Source organism: Schistosoma mansoni, chromosome 2 (assembly GCF_000237925.1).
Source record: "Schistosoma mansoni strain Puerto Rico chromosome 2, complete genome".
In the NCBI taxonomy this organism is placed as follows: domain Eukaryota; kingdom Metazoa; phylum Platyhelminthes; class Trematoda; order Strigeidida; family Schistosomatidae; genus Schistosoma; species Schistosoma mansoni.
The window spans coordinates 31,640,838-31,663,140 of record NC_031496.1 but is presented as its reverse complement, the minus strand read 5'-3'; the positions used below and the strand labels follow the sequence as shown (position 1 = coordinate 31,663,140).

General features: G+C 32.0%; 1 protein-coding gene across 1 annotated transcript in view; it reads right to left on the bottom strand.

The window, feature by feature from the left end:
* Smp_122810 (putative spfh domain / Band 7 family protein) overlaps nucleotides 1-22,303 on the bottom strand; it is a gene marked incomplete at its 5' end in the record, with an annotated part of 35,477 nt that overhangs the window by 2,142 nt on the left and 11,032 nt on the right. The window contains 5 exons of the mRNA XM_018796381.1: nucleotides 2,740-2,818; nucleotides 3,818-3,873; nucleotides 5,161-5,364; nucleotides 12,894-13,049; nucleotides 16,037-16,146. Of these exons, the coding sequence (XP_018650599.1) occupies nucleotides 2,740-2,818; nucleotides 3,818-3,873; nucleotides 5,161-5,364; nucleotides 12,894-13,049; nucleotides 16,037-16,146 (605 nt within the window). The remainder of the gene's footprint in view (nucleotides 1-2,739; nucleotides 2,819-3,817; nucleotides 3,874-5,160; nucleotides 5,365-12,893; nucleotides 13,050-16,036; nucleotides 16,147-22,303) is intronic.

The following is a 22,303-nucleotide window of genomic DNA, read 5'->3' as shown; positions in this document are numbered from 1 at the left end:
TTGATTATTGTCTCCCACGCTTACAGCCTCATTTGGCCTGGTTTTGTACAAATATTATTTTCTATTTTATGGTATGATGTGGCCTGTCTGTCTGATATATAAACAAAGTATGCTTGAAATAAACGATACGTATTGCCCAGGCTGCTATTGATGTTTTGGACTCAAGTGGACGGGTTAGGCGGATAAGGGCCAATAAGGACGCTAGATTACTCATATTAATCGAACGTCATTGTCACAGTGTGAAGGTCGTAGAAGTCGTATTCTATTGGTGGACAATTTACGCGAATTACGTCCTTGTTAAATTCGTAAGGTCATAACGAATCAGCGACGACCTTGATCAAGTCATAACAATTGGCTACCGCCTAGGTCAAAAACATAACAAATTAGTGACGGCTAGGTCAAGTCATAACAGTTATTCATATAATAATGAAAGAAAAACAACACAAAGAGAGATACATTTGAACAATGAAAAAGATTCATCTTGACTCAATATTTTCTCTTTATCTATTCTGATAAAATTGAACTAATTTAATAAAGAAATAAAAAAACAAAATGAATCCATTATAATTATAAATAAACTGATAATCAAGAGTTTGATTATTATTATTACATAAAAGGGAATATTTTTTAATAAGGTGATGGTTACCATGTTAACAACTATATGAACTATTTTCTATTATAAAATTGAATTCAATTTTCAACATTACAATAACTACAGTTTATGATCAGTGATAAAATTGTAAAACTTCACTTATAGCACCTCTATAGGGCTACTACCAATCTTATGCCCGGATAAAAGGAGGAAGGTTGAACATGCGGATTAGCGATTATATGCTTTAGAAAACTAACTCTCTCTCTAAAAAAAAAATTGCTAAGTAAGATGTGATATAACGTATTGTTTTTCTGGCGCCTTTATAATATATATATACGTCCAATGATACAAAAAATACGTACGAACAGTATTGGGTGCTATTCGGTCCTTCCTATCTGCCTAGCCCAGCCGTTAAGTCCAAAACACAAATAACAGCCTCAGCAACATGAATCATTATTTACAAGCATACTGGGTTATATATACTAACCAAACAGACCACATATATCAAAAATAGAAAAATAACATTTGTACAGTAATTGGTCAATGTGGCTGTAGCTAGGGGGAAAGTAATCAATAATAATAGTTCCAAAGTCAAAATAAAGGTTATGATAAGAGGAACACGAAAACGATTAGGTCACTTATTTAACAACTATCCAATAGGGAATGGGCATATTGTATTTGTCCATAAATAGACCTCAGATTTAGATCACTTATTTAACAACTATCCAATAGGAATAGGCGTATTACATTTGTCCATAAATGGACCTCAGATTTATGATTCATAATTCGCCAGGGGATACAACAAGATGAGACTAAAAAACCTTGTGTAACGTTTTCAAAAGATCTGAACAAATTAGAACTTAAATTATTTAAGATAATTGTTTTAATCAAACAAACAAAAAAAGAAGAAGAAGAATATCATTAAAGAAGATTAATAAATTATGAAAAAGGGTTAAAACAATTTTTTAAAAAAAAAAAATTAAGATAAGCTAATTTCATTTTATTATAATAATGAAATAGTGATAACATTCTTTTCATTCATTCCTTTTCATCGATTGTATAGTTGCTATCTTAGTTACAAAAAAAAAACATTCAGTATTTCTATAAACAGTTTGATCAAATATTTAAGATTGATACTATTTCAATTAAAAATTTGTATTATGGTGTGATCTACTTATATCCTCATAAGTAGTATATGGTGATGGTTAGACATAGAATGTATTTTGACAGAAGACAGAAAAGGGAAGAACAGGAATGAAGTACAATTTTTGAGAATGTGAATGAACAATGAAATTACAGAAGATGAATTGATATTTACAGAAGGAACAGTGAAGATTGTGACAATTGATTGATAGTTTGGAAATTAACTGTTTACTGTTGTATGATTATCAGAATTTAGTGGAATAGTTTGTAATTTTGTGCTTAAATACATCTGATTATCCTAAACAGTAGTCTTGTTCACTACGGTACGACTATACAGCCTGATAATAAATTCGTTGAAAGGAGATGCCTATGTTGAACTGCTTTTTTTAATTTTTAAAGTTGTAAATACAAAGTTTTAGGAAGTTCCATATATGGACAAAATTAGTACCAAGTTATTCTGCTACTTCATATTTGTCTAGTTTAAATCAGTCTATGATATAAATTATATTTGAATACAAGCAAACGTTTTATAAATAGATGATTATTTGGAAAGTTGAATCTTAAAGGATTATTTTCTAAACAGTTATTAATTTCTATTATAGGTTTTTACCTGATGAAATTGTATTATTCAGTCGTATGTGATTGAGAAAACTCAAACATCTTCAAACTCTAATCTTTCCGATTACTGATTATACTCTTACCATTTCTACCACTATGGGATTTCAATCGAAAACTAGATCTCTGTGTTAATGTGGTATGGCAGTTTTACGTCGTGTTTGACTAACTGACTGAGGTTACTCAAACAATACCCACAATTACAAATACTGTATATCACTTATGTTAAAGGGTAAATAAACTTGAAATTGATACCTCTTTTGATCCATTAATAATAGAGTAGTTTTAATATAGTGATTAGTATCACGAAATCAATAGAGTTATTAATAATAACAGTATTATTATCATTATTATTACTGTCAATAATGTTGCAAACATATATTACTAACCTTAGCTCGAGCTTCTCTAGCTGCTTCAGCTTCGGCTGCCATAGCACGTTGTAATTGAACAGGAAGACGTACATCTTTACTAATAGAAAACATAGAAAAATTGGTATTTATTCATTAAGTTTACTTATTAATATATAAACAGTAATGTAAAATAAAATAAACCATAATCTAAATTATTTATATTTGTGCATATATATTACTTTCCAATAAATAATAAGTAATGTAATAAATCGTCAGTATACAACTAAATTAGCTGAATCAGTTACCTAAGATTTACTTCTCATAGTTGTATAATGATAGAGCCAAGGCAGAGCACATCCACAATCCCGCCACACGAGATTCGAACCCAGGACCTATCATTCTCGTGCGCAAGCGCTTAACCTCTAGATCACTGAGCCCACCGTCATCCAACGGTGTAAATGTCTAACTTCAACCAATCCAAGAAATTGAGGAACACATCCACCATTGTCTTCAGTGAGTTACTATATCACAACAGACCTGATTGAACTCCACTGGTTACTGCTTCTCACAATAGGACGAAACGGCCATCCAGTGCTTCTAGGTTTCTCATAGTGGTCTAGCATAAATTAAATCATGATTTCAACTATAAAATATGATTTCCTCTTTGAAGTTTAAATTATAAATGATAACACATTTTTCAACGAAATAACTACTAAAGTATCTTTGATTATGTTATGAGCCGTTAAAAGTGAATGAACTGATCTATCTCACATTTAACAGTAAACATTATTTATTGCAATCATCTACGACGACACATTTATTGGCTTTTGAAACTATTACACTTCGATAAATTCAGATCAACCAATGAGAAAACAACATTTATTGTAACTGTGGGATATATTAGTACAATGTATTTCGAACAATCTAATCATACACTAACATGTTAAGATAGTTACGTAACAAACTAAGGTAAAAACAAGGTATATTAGAACATTTAATAAATCAGTGTAAAACAAAATATTCTGGATATTTAATGATAATATCTGTTATGTAGTTAGCAATAACCTCTGCTTTTAGCAATGAATGAACAAGCTGAATGTTAATTCAGTTAACTTACACTTCAACACGTTCAACTTTTACACCCCAAGGATCTGTAGCTTCATCCAACATGGTCTAGTGAAGATGACATAAAAGAAGAGAGATAAACAATAAACCAAAAACAGTATGCAAGAAATCCATTACAAGCATTAACCTTAAACTGATAGTAATTTAAATTGTATTGATCCTACTACATTGTGAGGCACAAAGTGAAATGACCATACTTGTAAAATTCAAGACCATATTATTATTTTGAAGGATTTATCGAGATTGTAGTATTTTCAAAAATGAATTCACGAGTTAATCTGACCTAGACCACTAATGAACACTCGAAAGCACTGGATGACCGTTTCGTCACAGTATGAGACTCTTCACCAGTGTATATCTACAATTCTCAAGAAGGATTCAATCCAAGGATATTCGGTTTCGAGTGCAAACGCTTAACCTCTAGACCACTGTGCCCAGATCCAACGGTGTAATGTCTAAGTTCGAACGATCCATGACTTTGAGCAACCCTTCATTCATTTTTTGAGATGAATAACTTTCTCACAACTGACACATTGCACTTCACTAGTCACGGCTTCTTACTAGAACTCTAGGAAATTTATCTTAAAGCTAGTCACTAGTAAGCAAATGATTATTATCAATTTTGGGGGGATTTGTGGAAATTATAGTAATTTCAAAGTTGAATTCACGAGTCAGTTTAACAGTCCCATACTTGAACGAAACGACCGTCTAGTGCTTCCAGGTTTTTAATGGTGGTCTAGCTTACATTGACTCGTGAATTCAACTTTGAAAATAATAATAATATTTTTTACAAAACAGATTATGCAATAAATAATAGTTATGAGTATTTCACAACGATTTTATTTCACACATCAATTATGCCAAGATAACTTTAATATAGAAATGTACTAACATTCTTATTATAATTCTTTTCATCAGAAGGGGTTTTGTGGAAATTTAGTAAGAAGTGAGAAGCAATGACTAGTGGAGTTCAAACCACGTCTGTTGTGAGATAAGAACTGACTGAAGACAATTGGTTAACGGTTGCTCAACTTCGTGGATTGATTGAAGTTAGACATAAACACCATCGGATGCTGACTCAGTAGTCTATCGGTTAAATGCTCTGGCCCGGGACTGGTAGGTCCTGGGTTCAAATCTCGCAAATCGAGGTCTTGGACGCGCACTGCTGAGGAGTCCCACAATAGAACGACACGGTAGTCCAGTGCTTTCAGGTTTTCGTTGGTCATCTAGTTTCAATTGACTCACGCTTGCAACTATAATTCTTTTATTATAAGGATTACTTTAAAACTTTTTCTTTTCTACATTTATTTAAGAGTATATATGTATATAACTTACTTGCATCATACCAGAGATTGTATCACGTTCTGATAAAATTTCAGATAAATTCTTTGTACCTAATACATTTCTTAAAGTAGTTGCTGCTAGAAGACGTGTTGATCGATCAGCATCTTCAACATTTGTAATTGCTACAACTGGATTATAAATACGATAGTAAACAACAGCATCTACAGCAACTGTTACAGAGTCACGTGTAAGTACCTAACAAATTGAAATGAGAAGACAAACGATGCAGATGATAAATATTATTTGAACATATTCAAACTACTGATTAGTGTTAGGAAATAAGTCGATCCAAATGAACTAATGATTCGTTATCATTTCCAGTGAAAATCAGTTTACGATGGTTGTGTTCTATTTATTATCATAGTAAACACCAAACATTAGGATACAGTTTAGTTTCTAGTCTCGAATGAGAAATGCTTGTTCATTCTCATGTTTACGAAACAAAACCATTTTTTCAATAAGAGTGTAATATACTTTTGAAAAGACTGAACTATTTATTCATAAGCTTAACACTAACTTTTGACATTTGAAATCATGAATCAATTGAAACTAGACCATCATGGAAAACCTGGAAGCATTGGATGGCCGTTTCGTCCTATTATAGGACTCCTCAGCAGTGTTCATCATAGGACGAAACGGCCATCCAATGCTTGCAGGTTTTCCATGACTGTCTAGCATCAATTGATTCGTGAATATGACTATGACAATACTGAAATCTCTACAAAACTCTATCTGAATAACTTTTGAGTTGTCAATAAGTAAATCTTACTGTTTCAACATCTAAGAGCAACTATATAGACGTATTCAAAAGAATGTTAAATCAATTCACGTAGGTCTTCTGTTCGTGTCTAATTCTTAACCTGAAATCTTAAATAAATCGATATGAAAAGTTGTATATTAATGATGATTAAAAAAAAAAGGAAACAAAACTCAGGATATTTGACAATTTCATGACCTGATAATTAGCCCATATGTTTGTTAAATAATGAGGAAAAAAAAAACATACAAGGTGATGTATAGGCATTATTAATTAGGGTTAAACAGAAGAGAAAAACTATTCAATTTATCTTAATGGATTTAACTCTATCAATGATAATATGCGTAATTTATTGATTTACTTATAGAAATCAACAAAATTTCTTTAGTAAATCAGTAGATTTGTGGATAGCGTGATAAAAATGGTTTTCAGCTAATGGCACTTGGTTCAAGTTTTCAATGAGAATATCAATATTCAGATGTTAGTGTACTCAGCCTGTGGCCTCTCCGGGGGCTACTGTCGGTCCGAAGCCCGGATAAAGGAGGAGGGTTGCACATCGGTTATCGATTCCATCTCGTAGAAAAATAAATCGCTAAAAAAACGCCACAAAATGGTGTACCCAGCTGATGAGTCTCAAATAAAGTGAAACGTATATCCTGAATTCTGATACCGGAAACAACCTAGTTATGTTACAAATATGTAACTAACTCCACTAAGAATGTTTATAAGTGAACAGAGACAGATCATTTGCAGTTTTCAGTAACATCAATAAATGTCTATTACGAAACCTTCATCAAAATTCATGATTTTTAAAGATCTGGTCACCTAATTCATATATAGACGACGTAACATCAGACAATATCTTGACAGCATTCAACAATATTTATAAAGTTATTAACAACAAGACAGTATTTAATAATTGATTTCTAATGGTGAGATTTAATTTTTCAAGTAGAATTAGAAAAACCATACACGTGGAAGAGGTATTCAAAAGCTCTATATGATTAACATTTTATGTTAATTAATCTTTTCACAATTGATTAATGATCGGGTAGTGATGTCATGTGTGTCAATTCCGTCTTAGTGACGATCGAATGCTATTGATCAAGTTGCAATGTGGCTACTAGTCTAGGTGGCTCGACACTGCGTACACTATGTTGAGTTAAGTTGGTGGTTGGAAGTTGTCAACAGGAAACCATGAAACCCGGGTTTTGTGCTATTTGGCACTCTTCAGTAAGGTGTACCTGTAATCTTAAGGGAATAGGTGTTCCTTGACGGATTCAATCCCGTGTCATCTATCATAAGAGTCAGTGATGTTATCTACTAAGCTATACAAGTCTTAATGTTTTTCAACATGTATATTACTGTAACCATGATAGAATTGATGAATTTCATAAGATTACATATGAATTTCCTTAGAATATAAATAATGCAAGTACAAAGGTGTTTGTTACTAATCAATCAACAAACAAACAAACAGTATGAACATTTCCAATCTACAAGACAATTGTATCCTTTAGTATATTCATGTAAAACAAAACGATGTTTTATAATATATACATTATATATATAGATTAATTTATTTAATTATAAAATGAACTAAAGATAATAACCTAATGAAAAACAATTAAATAATTACACGATGAATGTTGTAAATCAGTTGTGCCATAATTATTTAGCTAGAAAAACATATAAGTGAACAGATGATAAACTAGTAAACATAATATATACTATAGTGAACAAGGATATGAGTGGGGTCAATCGAATGTAATCAAATACAATAGTCAATAGTTCATTTGTAAACTATCAATCAATTGTCTTAATTTTAACTGTTCGTTTTGCAAACATCATTCATTTTTCTTTGATTTCATTGTTTATACATTTTTCTACAAATTGCACTTCATTTCATTAATTTCCTTATCGATCCTTAACATATACTATAGTGAACAGAACACTAGTTGGGGACAATCGAATGTATTTAAGCAAATATTACAGACTATCTCAATAAATTCTGATTACCAAACAATGAACAGTCAATTTGCAAATTAACAATCAATTGTTTCAATCTTCACTGTTTCTTCTCTAATTTCATTGCTCATGCATTTTCCAAACGATTGCGTTTCATTTCAGTTCTTTCCTCATCGGTCTTCAGCGAAAATACATTCTATGTCTGACCCACACCATATACTACTTATATGGATATAAGTAGACCATACCACAATACTACTATTATATTTTAATTAGGGAGTAAAAGATTATCCTTAAACTTTTTTTTAGTAAATATATAAGAGAGATAATCAAAATCTTTATTATAAAAATAAAATTAATCAATCATAATATAGAATATAAATAAATATGGTTAATTAGTTTAAATTCAATGGTAACAATTAATAAAACAATTCATAATAACAATTATGATACTTTTATTTTTCCCCCAGTTTATTTTTATTATTCAGTAATGTTTCGTTAGTAGACATAGTGAATACCCTACTGTTTGGTATATGTTAAATGTATTATAAGTTATAAAGTTGTGGAGAGTGTGGAATTTCATTGAAATCATAAACCACATAATGTTAAATAAACATTTAAAACCTGAAAGTACTGTATAGTAGTTTCGTCATAATATGGGAAACCTCTGTAGTTCACATCCATGAAACTTTACGTGATAATCAAACTCAGAATATTCAGTGACGCGCCCAAACGCTTAGAATATAGACCATTGATCGACCATCCAACGATGTTACTGTCTGACTACAATCAATTCACGATATCGTGATACCATCTTGTATAGTCTTCGGTGAGTAACTGACTCACACCTGAAACAGTTGAACTTCATCGATTACGAATTTTTACTATAACTTTGAGAATTTTATCTCGAAGATAGTCACTGGTGAGCAAATGAAAACTTTTAGAATGTGGTTGTAGAGATTGTCAAACTTTATTAACTAATTAGTTTTCAATTTTGATCAAGTCACTATCATTCATTGATATTCGTAACATTATAATGGGGTAGTGGGTGTAAATGAATTAGAAATGCAATACGAGTAAAATAATCTTCACAAACTTTACATCCTGATAAAATGTAACATCTATCTACATATTTCGAATCACTTGTTAATTGACAACTTGATGATTGTATCTAATTTGGAATCCGGAAGGGAAGTGGAAAACAGGGTCAAAGAACACATTTCATCGGCAAATAGAAACAGATATGAAAAGGATGAATAACAACTGGAAAGAACTGAGAAAGATTGCCCAGGACAGAATGGGATGAAGAATACTGGTGTGCGGAATATGCCACTCCACGAGGGGTAACAGGCGTAAGTAAGTAATGATTGTATGCAATATTTAAGTGTTTTACACAATATACATACTTTCTAATAATCAGTCAGTATATATATAGTAAAAGTTTATTTTTATTGTTTTCATTACTTAATAATTAATTTTCACACTAACTTCTTTAAGCATTTAAGTAGTATATTATTTTTCATAAAGGCATATATACACGAGTTAAACTCATTCAAAACATTCGTAAGATTTAAACATACATACCTATAAATTAAACATCATTGATATACATTAAGTAATATCTCTATTCATAATGTAAACAGATAATCTATAAAAGGTTTTTTCTGTTTATTGTTGTTCAATAAAATGATAAACAGTTCAAATAATTAATTCACTTGTTATCGTTTCGTTGAATCTTCCAATTGATGTTTAGGACTGCAACTAGTCAGTCTCTTATTGACATATATGAATACTGTGAGTATTGCCTCAATATGGTCTTGATTCACAAACATTATAAGCAAAGATTGACAGATTCAAACAACCAATACCAAATGAATTCAAACTTCACCCCATCGTACAAGCAAGTGGCTATCAGGACTCAGTAGCTATGTGGATAACGTGATGGCGTCTGAAGCGAAAGGTACAGGGATCGAGTCCCAGAGTGAGCATCAAGAAGCCTGATATGCAATTGTACATCCAGCTGACAAGTCTCAAATGGGACGAAATGCTCGTCTGAAATTTCATTGCTAACCACTATCCACCTTAGTTTAAACTATAGTTAATATGTTATTAAATTATAATTCATTGATAATAATGTTAATTATTATTAATAATAATAATGACGTAAAGTTTGACTATTCTTCTTAAATAACAAAAGAGAGAAAAAAGAAGAACAAATAAATATCCTACATACTATAGAAAAATAAACAAACAATTAATCACATTTTTTTTTAAAAAAAAAGGGGGTAAGAGAATACTAAGCCATTCATAGAATAGATGAAGTGACAGATTGAATATGGCAATGATCTCAATTGTTGTTAAGTTTTATCCTGTGTGAATAAACATGAACATATACAATACAGTAACGGTAATAACGTGTCTATAAACGATAACACGTTTGTTTTATTTGGAAATTATTATTGTTGTTATATGTTTCTTTTGTTTGGTTTTTTTTCTTTTTTCTTTCTTTTTTTTTTTTAGTTTTCATTATTTTACACATGAATTAGGATAGAAGATTAAAAAAGAGATCATGATGATGAAAGAATAAATGAACTGGAGTATCATAGTTATCGATAATAATAATAATAATAAGTTAAATAATGATTGAAATTAATTTATTAATGTAATAATAATCTTAATAAACTGATCCAGACTAACATTTAAGATTATCTTACAGTCAATAATTGTCATAGCAACTATTTTTTTTTAATTTTATAACCTTGTTATGAGAAATAAAGTTTTGTTAATCCAGGAATGAATTCTGTTTAAATTTTAATGATTGATTATTTATTTAATAAAACAAAAATTTTTTAAAAATTAATTTACATAATTTTAATTAAATATTTAATTTGTTCATTATAACAATTAATTATATCTACTAATGGGCCCGAAATTCCCTGGTACGGCCGAGAGTAAAGAAAGTCACCTCTCCCTCTCCAAATGTTCTCACACACGTATACGAAATTAAGAGGACGAAAATAGAATGTCCGGCGCTTTAACCGGATCGGTGGACACGGAGGGTCCACCTAGGGGAGTTGGAAAACCCTGATTCCAAACCAGTGGTGCACATGGGTTCCACTACCCTGAAGGAACAAATGGCGTATGAATCAATCGTTGGTCACCACGTACCATGGGACTGCATCTCCTCACGATACTCCACTGCCTTGTGGATCAGATCTTTAGGTCGAAGGCACCGAGTGTGGCACCCTAAGAAAACCACCTGCCTCAGTCTGGGCACCTGGGCAGTATCACAACCCTCACACAAATCAAATGAAATTTGTGTGGCACATATATATCTGGTGCACCTTTGTACCAATATTTGTGTGTTTAAATAAAAATAAATAAATACCTATAAATAAATTGAATTAAATAATCTAAAACTGATTTTGAGATGGTGGACATTTGTAGCTCAGATGGGTGATTTTGGTGGAGTTTTGTTCTCTGAGTTGGAATTTTTGGTCGTGGAGCTTTCATTGTTCTGTAGTTCAGAAGAATGATGGAAGCTCCATGACCAAACCATCCATCTCAAAGAATAAAACTCCATCAAGTACTGATTTTGCATACATTTGAATTCTATATCACTCTTTAATGTTATGAGTATTAATATATTCTTAAAAGCATTTTTGTAGTGAATAAGAACACAAGTGAAGACAGTCAAATGTATTTCAGTATATAAAATTACAGAATATCTAACTAAACTCTGTGAACCATATATTAAATAAATTCATTTACTATTATTTGTTTGAATCTTCCCAGAGTGAACATGAACTCTGAGATGTAGGTACATCCAGCTGACGAGTCGCAAATGGGACGAAATGAGCGTCTGGGATTCCATTGCTGGCCACTATCCATCTTTGCTTACGTATATTAAATAGTTATCTTGCAAAATAATCCATCGTCCCAAAATTCATTGTTTCTTTTGCAAATATTAATTGATTATCTCAGATTTCAATGTTCATACATTTTCATACTAACTGTGTTCCGTTCCTTAACGATCTTCAAATTGAAATATATTCTATGCCTGACCATCGTTATATAATTCGTATGTGGATATAAGTAACCCACACTACAATTTGACTAGTATTTGTTAATGATGGAAGTAAACATCAAAACATTAAGGACTACCTAATATGAAATTAGTTTTTACAAAAAAGTCACTTAGTGAAATATGTTTTGTTCATTGGAAAATGTAAACTTCAATTTTGTATTACTTGATTTGTTAACAATGAAGATTATATAAATCTGTTCTATACAACAATGACATCTGAGTATGAAGTTGTGGAGATTGTTGAATTTCATTGAAATCATGAACCAATCAATGTTAAACAATTATTGAAAACCTAATGGCACTGTACGGTTGTTTCATCATAATATGATAAACCTCATCCTGCACGAGGTAGTCGAACTCAAAATCTTCAGTATCACGTCCAAACAATATATGAAGGAAATAGAATTGTTTAGTCACGACTCTCCGACCAACTTTTATGAATCCGTTTAGACACATTTTGGAGCTGTAAACGTGTTTCTTTTTACTTGCAATTTGGACTAATTACTCAATCGAATAATCATATCATAGAAAAGATGTACATTTTCCTGACTTTATAAACAATATCGTTGTAATCAAGGAAAATGAAGTCAGCTATCAAAATCTTTCAATGCTTAACCATGGGATGTAATGAATGTCCTTTACTGAGTGGTTTCAAACTGATCCGTAATGGATGTTCATTGTCATGTTTTCAGCATGAGATTGTGCAGATTACTGAATTTTATGGGAGACACTAGGACGAAACAGTCGTACAGTACTGTCTGATATTCAATAGTGATCCAACTTAGATCTGTACATGATTTCAATGGCATATTTTATTTATTTTGACTAAACAGAAATATAAACTTAGAAAATGAAAAAAAGTGGATCACTCAAATTAAGTTATTAAAATATAAAATATAAATAAAGGCTCACTTCTTGTGGTGGAACATCAAATGTTACTGTTCTTAAATCCACTTTACGCATACGATCCATACATGGTACAACAAAAAATAAACCTGGACCTTTAGCACCTCCAGGAAGTATTCGACCCAAACGAAAGATAACTGCTCGTTCATATTCGGCAATAACCTGAGTTTTTTTTACAAAATTAAAAATTGTGAAAAATCTCTACTTTTTAAACTGAATAAAGATAGTTAAATGTCATTCAGAGATAAGGGCAAAGTATTTATACTTTAAATGGAAATGAAATGTCTTTACGACTGAAACTTTCTCACTAATCTAGTATTTTTGAGAATCAATATTGTTTCTGTTCTCACTGATTGAACTATAAGTGACATACTGTGCGCATTGCCTCGATATAGCATTAATTCACAAGCATTCTACGCGAAGATGGATAGTGGCTAGCAGTGGAATCCAAGACTTGCGTTTCGTCCCATTTGGGACTCGTCAGCTGGACGTACCTGCGTTTCAGAGTTGATGTTCTCGAACAAAGTACCTTTTACTTCGAACGCCAACGCTTTATCCACTCAGCTACTGAATCCTGATAGCCCATTGCTTGTGCAATGGGGTGAAGTTTAAAAATTCACTTGGTATTGTTTGCTTCCTCGATTAAGCTGCTAGCCACTATCTATCTTTGCTTACAAAAGTTGTGTTTGTTTAGCCAAAATGTTGATCAAATTTTTTGGAACTCACTGTCTATTAGAGGTGAGTAGCTCAGTGTAATGAAAGTATGAACCTCAGTAAGAATATCAGTTCAACCACGTTTCTAAAAAAAGGCTTACTAATGACTGCTGAATAGCTTGAAAAAAATCAAGTTCATTAGAACTTCTCATCAACTATTTTTAATCATTAACATTGTGACTGAATAAATAACAATGTTTAAATCTCAAGACTTATTTAAAAGCTTTTTTATCATCCCACATTTTTTTTATTCAAATCCTTTTATTCTAGATTTACATAAATTTGATATTTTATAGCTTCAATGGATTATAGGTTTTAATTTGTTGCACTTCACATTATACATATTCACTTCTATGAACATAATTTTGATGGAATAATATTGAGAAACATTAAAATATAAGAGTTGTTATCTCAACATTAACTCCATCTGTAGCTCCTCTGAGGGGCTACTGCCAGTCCCAAGCCCAGGTAAAGGAGGAGGGTTGGGTATGTTGTTAGCGACCCCATACAGTAGAAAACCAACCCGCTAAAAAACGCTTACCAGAAAAATTATTCAAATTCTCAACATTATGTAATAGGGATTGTATTTATGGAATATTTTTATTTATTTATTTATTTAAACACAAATATTGGTACAAAGGGGGCACCAGATATATATGCGTCCTGGGTTCGAATCTCGCGAGGCGAGATGGTGGATGCACACTGCTGAGGAGTCCGATAATAGGACAAAACGGCCTTCCAGTGATTCCAGGTTTCCGATGGTGGTCTAGCTTCAAATGACTAAGGATTTCAACCATGGAAATGTTTCATTTATTGGTTAGTTGTTACTTAAAGATGAATATTTTTCAAGTTAGTATGGCTGTTCTATGATCATTTAACAACTTTTCACCCTTATCATAGACTTTAGTTAGACAACCAAGAATTACTGAATAGCTGTTGTTTTCTTGTATAGAATTGAATATTCATGACTTCACCTTGTATTAAGGCCTGGACCTTCAAGTTATTAAATATGAAAACCATTTTGAAATTGAACTGAGTTGGCTACAAAAGCAACCAATAATTATCATTTATTGACATTCTTTCATATTAGAATATAGTGTTTAACGTGCTAAATGAGTTTAGAAGATTAATGTTAACATGCCACTAAAAAGCAGTCTTGTTATATTTAAAACAAATTGTTATGTCTGAAGCGTTTCGAATTCACTAGTTAGCGAATGGAACAAAGACTTGTTACGAGAGACCGATTAGCTAGCTATTCTGACGCGTCCCAGACCCAGCTAACTAGAGTAATAAGTCCAAATTGGAAGCGGGGAAAATATATTCCTTAGCAGCCATAAGCATAGCGATCGTAAGGGGAAAAATCAAACGTATATATACAGCAATAAATTGTCCTTCGGTAGCATTAAAAAATAGCACACACACATACAACGGACCAATAGCGTTAAGATACTTTACAAGTGGGAAATTCAATTCGAAGGTGAAAATAGTGCTTTTGGAGCGAAAACAAAGAAATTCAAAATTTCAAAATGAAATTACAAAATTAAGCCATTTACCAAGTAAGTGCTGGGGATTTAACATCCCCAACACAAATTTATCGAAAATGTTCTACGATTTACTTTTCCTTGATAATAATGATAATCAATCTGGTGAGTAACGCACTCTTGATAAGTAAATTGGTTGCTTCATCAAACATGAACTATTGTTCAATTGTAAGGAGGATGATCTTATTTGTACTTTCAACTATAAAGATTTTGTGCAGTTACTTCATGCTATCTTGTGAACAACAGAACTCGAAGCTATTCTGTAGAACATGATGGTTTAGCGGTCAAAGTTTGAAGGTTGTTTGTTCAACTATCTTATCAGTTATATGTCATAAACATAAACACAGTTATCGTTTTTCGCCCCATCAATAAACGAAATCAAGGGTTTACATTCTTCAAATTAAATCGAATATTTTTTGAGTTTCTTGTGGCAAATTGTAAAATTATTTGTTTCCATATTCATATATAAAACTAAAATGACATCACAATTGATTGATCACTATGTGGTAATCAATGTCATGCCTGTCAAGTCCTTCTTAGTGCTGATCTAATGCCCTCAATATTACAGGTACACCTTGGTAACGAGTGCCAAGTAGCACGAAACCTAGGTCCAGGGTTTCCTGTTGACCACCTCTAATCACCATCTTAAAATGATATTAGTTTTTGCAATGAACAATGAAAATATCATTGTCGATGATCATAGTGTATCTGAAAGCACGAAAACACTAAACATCTATTTTGTCTTGATTACAAACTCCTGAGAATCAAACAACCTGGCAGGCAATTCATAATCATATTTACAAATAACATGAATGATCTAAACCTAGAATAGATTCACTTCATTCAAATTATTATCATATATATATACATATATATATGCAGACGATGACTTACTCGAGTAGTAAAGCATAATGATAGAGGAAATGTTATAATGACCAGTAAATAAGATAATCCTAATAGAATGAAACCAAAACAACCCAGATCTCCTGTAGCATCTGAAAGGACTAAGTAAAAAGAAAAAAAAGAAAGATTCAAAAACAACAATGATCAAATCAAACCAATGTAGAATAATAGTGTGAATATAAACCCATATATCATATTTGTTTAACTAAACTAGAATATGACCCTTAAAAAACCAAGTCATTTGATTGATAAACAAGTTAGTTAAAGTTTTATTTATTTATTTTAAAAATAATCTTGATGAACTAATGAAGAAGAAGAAGAAAGAATAATGAAATAGGCCATAGAGAATGAGATATAAATAATTCTTCAATTATATTTAAATAGGTCAAAGGGAAGTTGGTTTGTTTTGTTTTGTTTTTAAATTAGAGATTGACGTACTTTTATTATGAGATTAAGGTATAAAGTCATTAAATCGTGATAAATATTTGATGTTAAAAAACGTTCTTATCAATTTATTACTTCATAACATGGTATGATCGCCCACGAATGCCCTGCTACGGCTGAAAGTGGGGAGAATCCGCTCTCCCTTTCAAAATGCTCTCATATGGCCACGCGTATATAGCCTCTGTCAACGAAGTCCTACTCACTGCCTTCTCATGGCACCGGTGTTGTTTACCGAATTGAGAGGATGAAAAGCGAATGTCCGGTGCATTAACCGGGTCGGCCGACACGGAAGGTCCACCTAGGGGAGTTGGGGAAACGCCGATTCCAAACCAGTGGTGCACATGGGCTCCAATATCCTCAGTGAACAAATGGCGTATGAATCAATTGTTGGTCACCAGCTTTCATGGGATTACATCTCTTCACGATGCTCCACTGCTCTATGGATCAGATCTTTAGGTCGAAGGCTCCGAGTGTGGCACCCTAAGAAAACCACGTGCCTCAGTCTGGGCACCTGGGCAGTATCTCAGCCCTCACACAAACGGAATGAGATTTGTGCGGCACATACATATCTGGTGCCCCTTTGTACCAATATTCATATGTTTAAATAAATAAATAAAAATATTCCATAAACACAATCCTTATTATATAATTTGTGAACACCTCTTATATTTTAATGTTTCTCATCATTATTTCATCGAAATTATGTTCATAGAAGTGAATATGTATGATATGAAGTTATAGTTAACTGTCGGTATAAATCAACACTTGTAATGAACATATACATTAAGTTTAAATTCACTTGGTATTGTTTGTTTGAATCCTCCCATTGATGTTTTAGGACTTCAACTGGTCAGTCTCTTATTGAAGATATGTGCATACTGTGCGTAACGCAATACAAAGTGAATTTAAACTTCACCCCATTGCACAAGCAATTAGCTATCATGACTCAGTGGCTGAGTGGATAACGCCATGGCGTTTGATGTGAAAGTTACTGTGTTCGAGTCTCAGAGTGAACATCAACTCTGAGATGAAGGTAAATCCAGCTGACGAGTCCCAAATAGAACGAAACGCACGTCCTGCATTTAACCACTACTAGCTAATATCTATCATTGGTTACTATACATTAAATTGTTGGTATAATCTATAACGCTGTAATAAAAGAAAAGACAAACTAAAGTAGATGACAAAAATGACAATTTCCTTGGACTTATTTTTCAGTTTGAAAAGCAATCTTCCCTTTTATTATCATGATATTCAATATGGCTATATGAAGATATTCTATCAATTTTGATCACATTTTATTGTTTTCTGTAAAGACTAATAACTAAAGGACACTTTTTTGAAATAACAAAATGTAATTGGAAATATATTAAGACATAAAAAGTTTGGTTACCATGTGGTAATGGCGTAGAAATCTTTTCAGAATTGTTAAAACAAACTTATATTATAATAAATAAGTAATATATATTGGTAATATTCCAATGAGTAGAAAAATTTAAATTTTCTGACGTTTCGTAACTCAGTGTAAGCCACTTCTTCAGAGAATAAATAACCAAATTAATATTAATCCAAGTTTAAATAATACAATGGAACAATTATATTATAATACAAACATTGAATATATACCGTTTTCTTCAAGATGAAATTGAGAGGAAAAACCTATCATTCATAGAGAATTCACTAACACTATAATGAATAGGCATCTAATAATCTTTTTTACTATATTAAATTCTATATATTAGACAATTTCTTATATAATAGATTGTCAATGTGATAGTGATCAAGGAACAATATGTGTTGACCTTAAACAAAATCTGTGGCTTCATGCTAATATGAACATTGACATTACAGTTTATTGTTTAATGGCTTGCTATCAAACCTTATCCTTTATTTCATAGATTGTGATCAACTTCTCATTTAAAGTGATACAAGACCTATACATTAGGTTTATGTACAAACTAAACAAACTACATAGCACTATAAAAGAGAAAATAAGATTTGTACAAGATCTAGCCAGAAATGACTATGAATGTGGGAGAATGTAATTGATACACTAGGCATAACTCAAGAGCAATAAATCGTATAGTAATAGTTTATGAGTCAAAATAAAGCTTAGAATAAGGAAAACATAAAATTGCATAGATTAGCTACTTAATAATTATACAATAAAAATCCTAACAGCCAGAATTTCTTATTCCCGTCGGGATATATCATATATACAGAATTTTTAATGGAAAGTGTTCAAGGAGCAATGAATTGGATATAAAATAAAGATATTAAAGAATAAAAAGGAAGGAAAGTGACGAAGGAGGGATCCCTGAATATCAAGGGAATTATAAACAAATCTATTGAGAAGACTGAATACATTGTTGTGAAAGCTAAATATATCGTAAAGAAAATCTCTTTGATAAATCATTATTTAATATCACAAGGGATTTTGTGGATATTATAGTAGTTTTAACAAATGGGGATCACTGAATCAATTGAACCTAGACCACGATGGAAAACCCGGAAGCAATGTATGGCCATTTCGTCCTATTGTGGGACTTTTTAGTAGTGCGCATCCACTATCCCATCTCGCGAGATTCGAAACCAGGACCTATCAGTCTTGCGCCCGATCGCTAAACCTGTAGACCACTGAGCTAGCCGAAATCCGGAGGTGTTAATGTCCAGCTTCAACCGACGCACGAAATTGAGCGACACATAGAACCTAGGTTCGAATCTTGCGAGGCAGGATCGTTGACACGCACTGCTGAGGATTCCCACAATGGGACAAAACGACCGTCCAGTGCTTCCAGGTTTTCTATAGTGGTCTGGCTTCAATTGACTGATGAACTCAACTATTGAAGAGCATTATTTGTTATATCATATTAAGAATTATAAATCCAATTCCAGTCATACTTTACAATAATTGTTCACATAGTAGTCCTTAATGCTCGGTTTGTTTAGATTTTAGTAAGGATCAAAGTTTATCGATAGACTTCAATGGTCCAAATTGATCTAAGAGACTTCATATCACGTCCATCAAGTTTTGATATTTAGTGTAGAGAACTAATCGATAAGAAACTAAGCATTTAAACTTTTAATAAAGGTGACATACGTCATCAAGATATATCTATAATCCTGATTGAATTTACTACTCCATTCATATTGAAGAAGGTATTGGTTTTAGATTTGCCCTAATATGAATAACTATAATTTAAAATTTACTTTACCAGTTTATAATTTACAAATACAATGTATTCTATTCATCTTAGACTACTGATGTGTCTGATGTAAGCAAATGATGTTATTTCTGATTCTTTAACATTGGTTCCTATGACAACGATAGGTTACATTGTCTTTATTCCCCCCTCTAATTAGGTCCAATGAAGTAGTACTATTAGTAATTGAATAATGTTCACTTAAATCTTAGTTCATTAATTTGTATTTATTTGTTGTAATAACAAGAGAATTATGTTTACGTATAAATTGTCGGTAATCTATTCAAATTGATTATGACGCAATTACATAATACCTTTGATATAGTAACAATGATAAGACTTTAATTTTATTTCCTCTATGAGATAGCAGCTACTATATATAAAAGAAGTTGGTTACAACAGACATGATAGAAGGATGGTCTATCGTTTTTTTTTTCGGTTAAACTTCACTTATTCTATATACATTTTCAATACTCTATAGACAATATGTGATGTACAGTAAAATGATTTAACTATTTTTGCATTGCCATCTATATGGAAATATCCCATTGAATGGATCATTGACTTTTTCAACTTATAACATTGATGAACTTGATTGTAAGGGTTTGAAATCGCTTACAATGTTGCTGCACAGTCTGTTCAGCTACACGATTATTCTCACTTTTGCTATTATCTTACAACTGAACGACCCGTTGTCATTTGTTCTTCTTCAAATCTTACTCTTTCAATACTTATCTAATTGACGCCATCAGTATCATCTACTGTAGGTCAATAACTTGAAAGATTTGTTAATAAATGAAAGGTTGGCTTGATCATTACTGTAACGTTTGGTGAAATGCATTCCAATCCCGTGGTGAATAACAGTTTTACCAGTTTCAAGACACACTTTTTAGACGGTTACCAACTAGGAAACAGTATCAGTTCAGAACTGTCGATTATCACTAATCACCTAATATTAGATAAGATGATCCCACCTGACAGTGAGACTATATTTTAATGAAAAATTTGTATAACATAACACTTGACTTATAAGAATTGATACAATATAGTGTTGTAACTCTTGAGTTTATAATAAGAAAATACTTAAACTGACTTCCTAAAACTTCATCTCTTTATGGTATGATCAGTACGAAATGTAGCATAAAACGACGTAATAGCCAAGTGAAATTTTCACATCGAAGGTAAAACGTCACATAAATGAGGATTTTTTTTTTCCAAAGGGAATTAAAAATATACGTCTGTAAAAGAAATAATTATTGGTATGGAAGGCTTGTAAAGGTTATTGAATTTAATTCGCTTGGAAATTTAGTATTTTCTTAAAATACCTTACATAACTAATGATTATGTGACTTGGTCAGAGAGGCACTCTACGGAGTTCCAATGGGAAGCAATAACCAGTGGGGTTCAATCATGTCGTACATGAGGTGGTCACCTGTCACTTGCATTATAAAACGACTGTTCAGTATCACTAGTTGATTAAAGTTAGGAATGTACACCGCTGGTTGTTGGCTCAGTGTGAGAACTAAATTTTCTGGTTTCTACTCCAGGTGCAGCGGTTTATATGCATTGCTGAAAAATCGGAAACTAGTATGAAATAATTGTCTAGTATTACTTGGTTTCCAATAGTTGTCTAAAGTAGATTCGTGATATTATTTATAAAGAAATAATTAGCTGAGATAGTTTTAATGATGGACTAGCTTTAGTTAATGAACCACTAGAAACCAGATAGGCATGGGATAGACATATTAACTTAGATTAGGACCCCTGTCCAATAATGAAATAGGATTAACACAATCATTTCAAAAAAAACCATTGGAAAGGATTGAGCATTATTCAAAATCGACATTGATATGAAAGGTTAAAATAAATTACAAAAACAGTTTGTCTCTAAGCTTTTTTATTTCAACTATAATCACGACTATTATAAAAATATAAGAAGAGAAAATTAGATATTTACAATAGTTGCTAAGATGATAGATTTCTTAATTATTTGACTAAGTCTGTTTTCAGAACAATAAACAACGCGATGGCGTTTGAAACGAGGGTACTGGGTTCGAGTCCCAGAGTGAACATCAACTCTGAGATGAAGGTACATCCAGCTGACGAATCCCAAATAGGACGAAACGCGCGTCCTGGATTCCACTGCTAGCCACTGTCCATCTCTGCTTACCATGCTTGTGAATTAAGGCTATATTGAGGCAATACGCACAGTATGCACTCAATATACTACTTATATCTATATTTATTCACTGTTGAATATATTCTACTTACTGATTAGTAAAGCTTAAATTATTGTATACATGTTTTATGTTTCTTGTAAGAGCCTATATTCTATTTCATTTATTATTACTCTGCTCCAGATTCTTATCCATATCTCTCTTTATCTTCATGAGTCATTGTGTTTAATAGTCTGAGCATAATTACTCTCTATTGTGTTTGCGATTTTAAGAATGATCAAATGGTTATATGATTTGATCATAGTCATTTGATCTTGATTATAAGGAAGGCTGTCATTCTTTCTCTTTAGTACTAGTATTAGTATGAGCAGCAGTAGTAGTAGTAGTAGATAAACATTTGTTTCTAAATAAACCTGACAGTAACTAGCTTATTG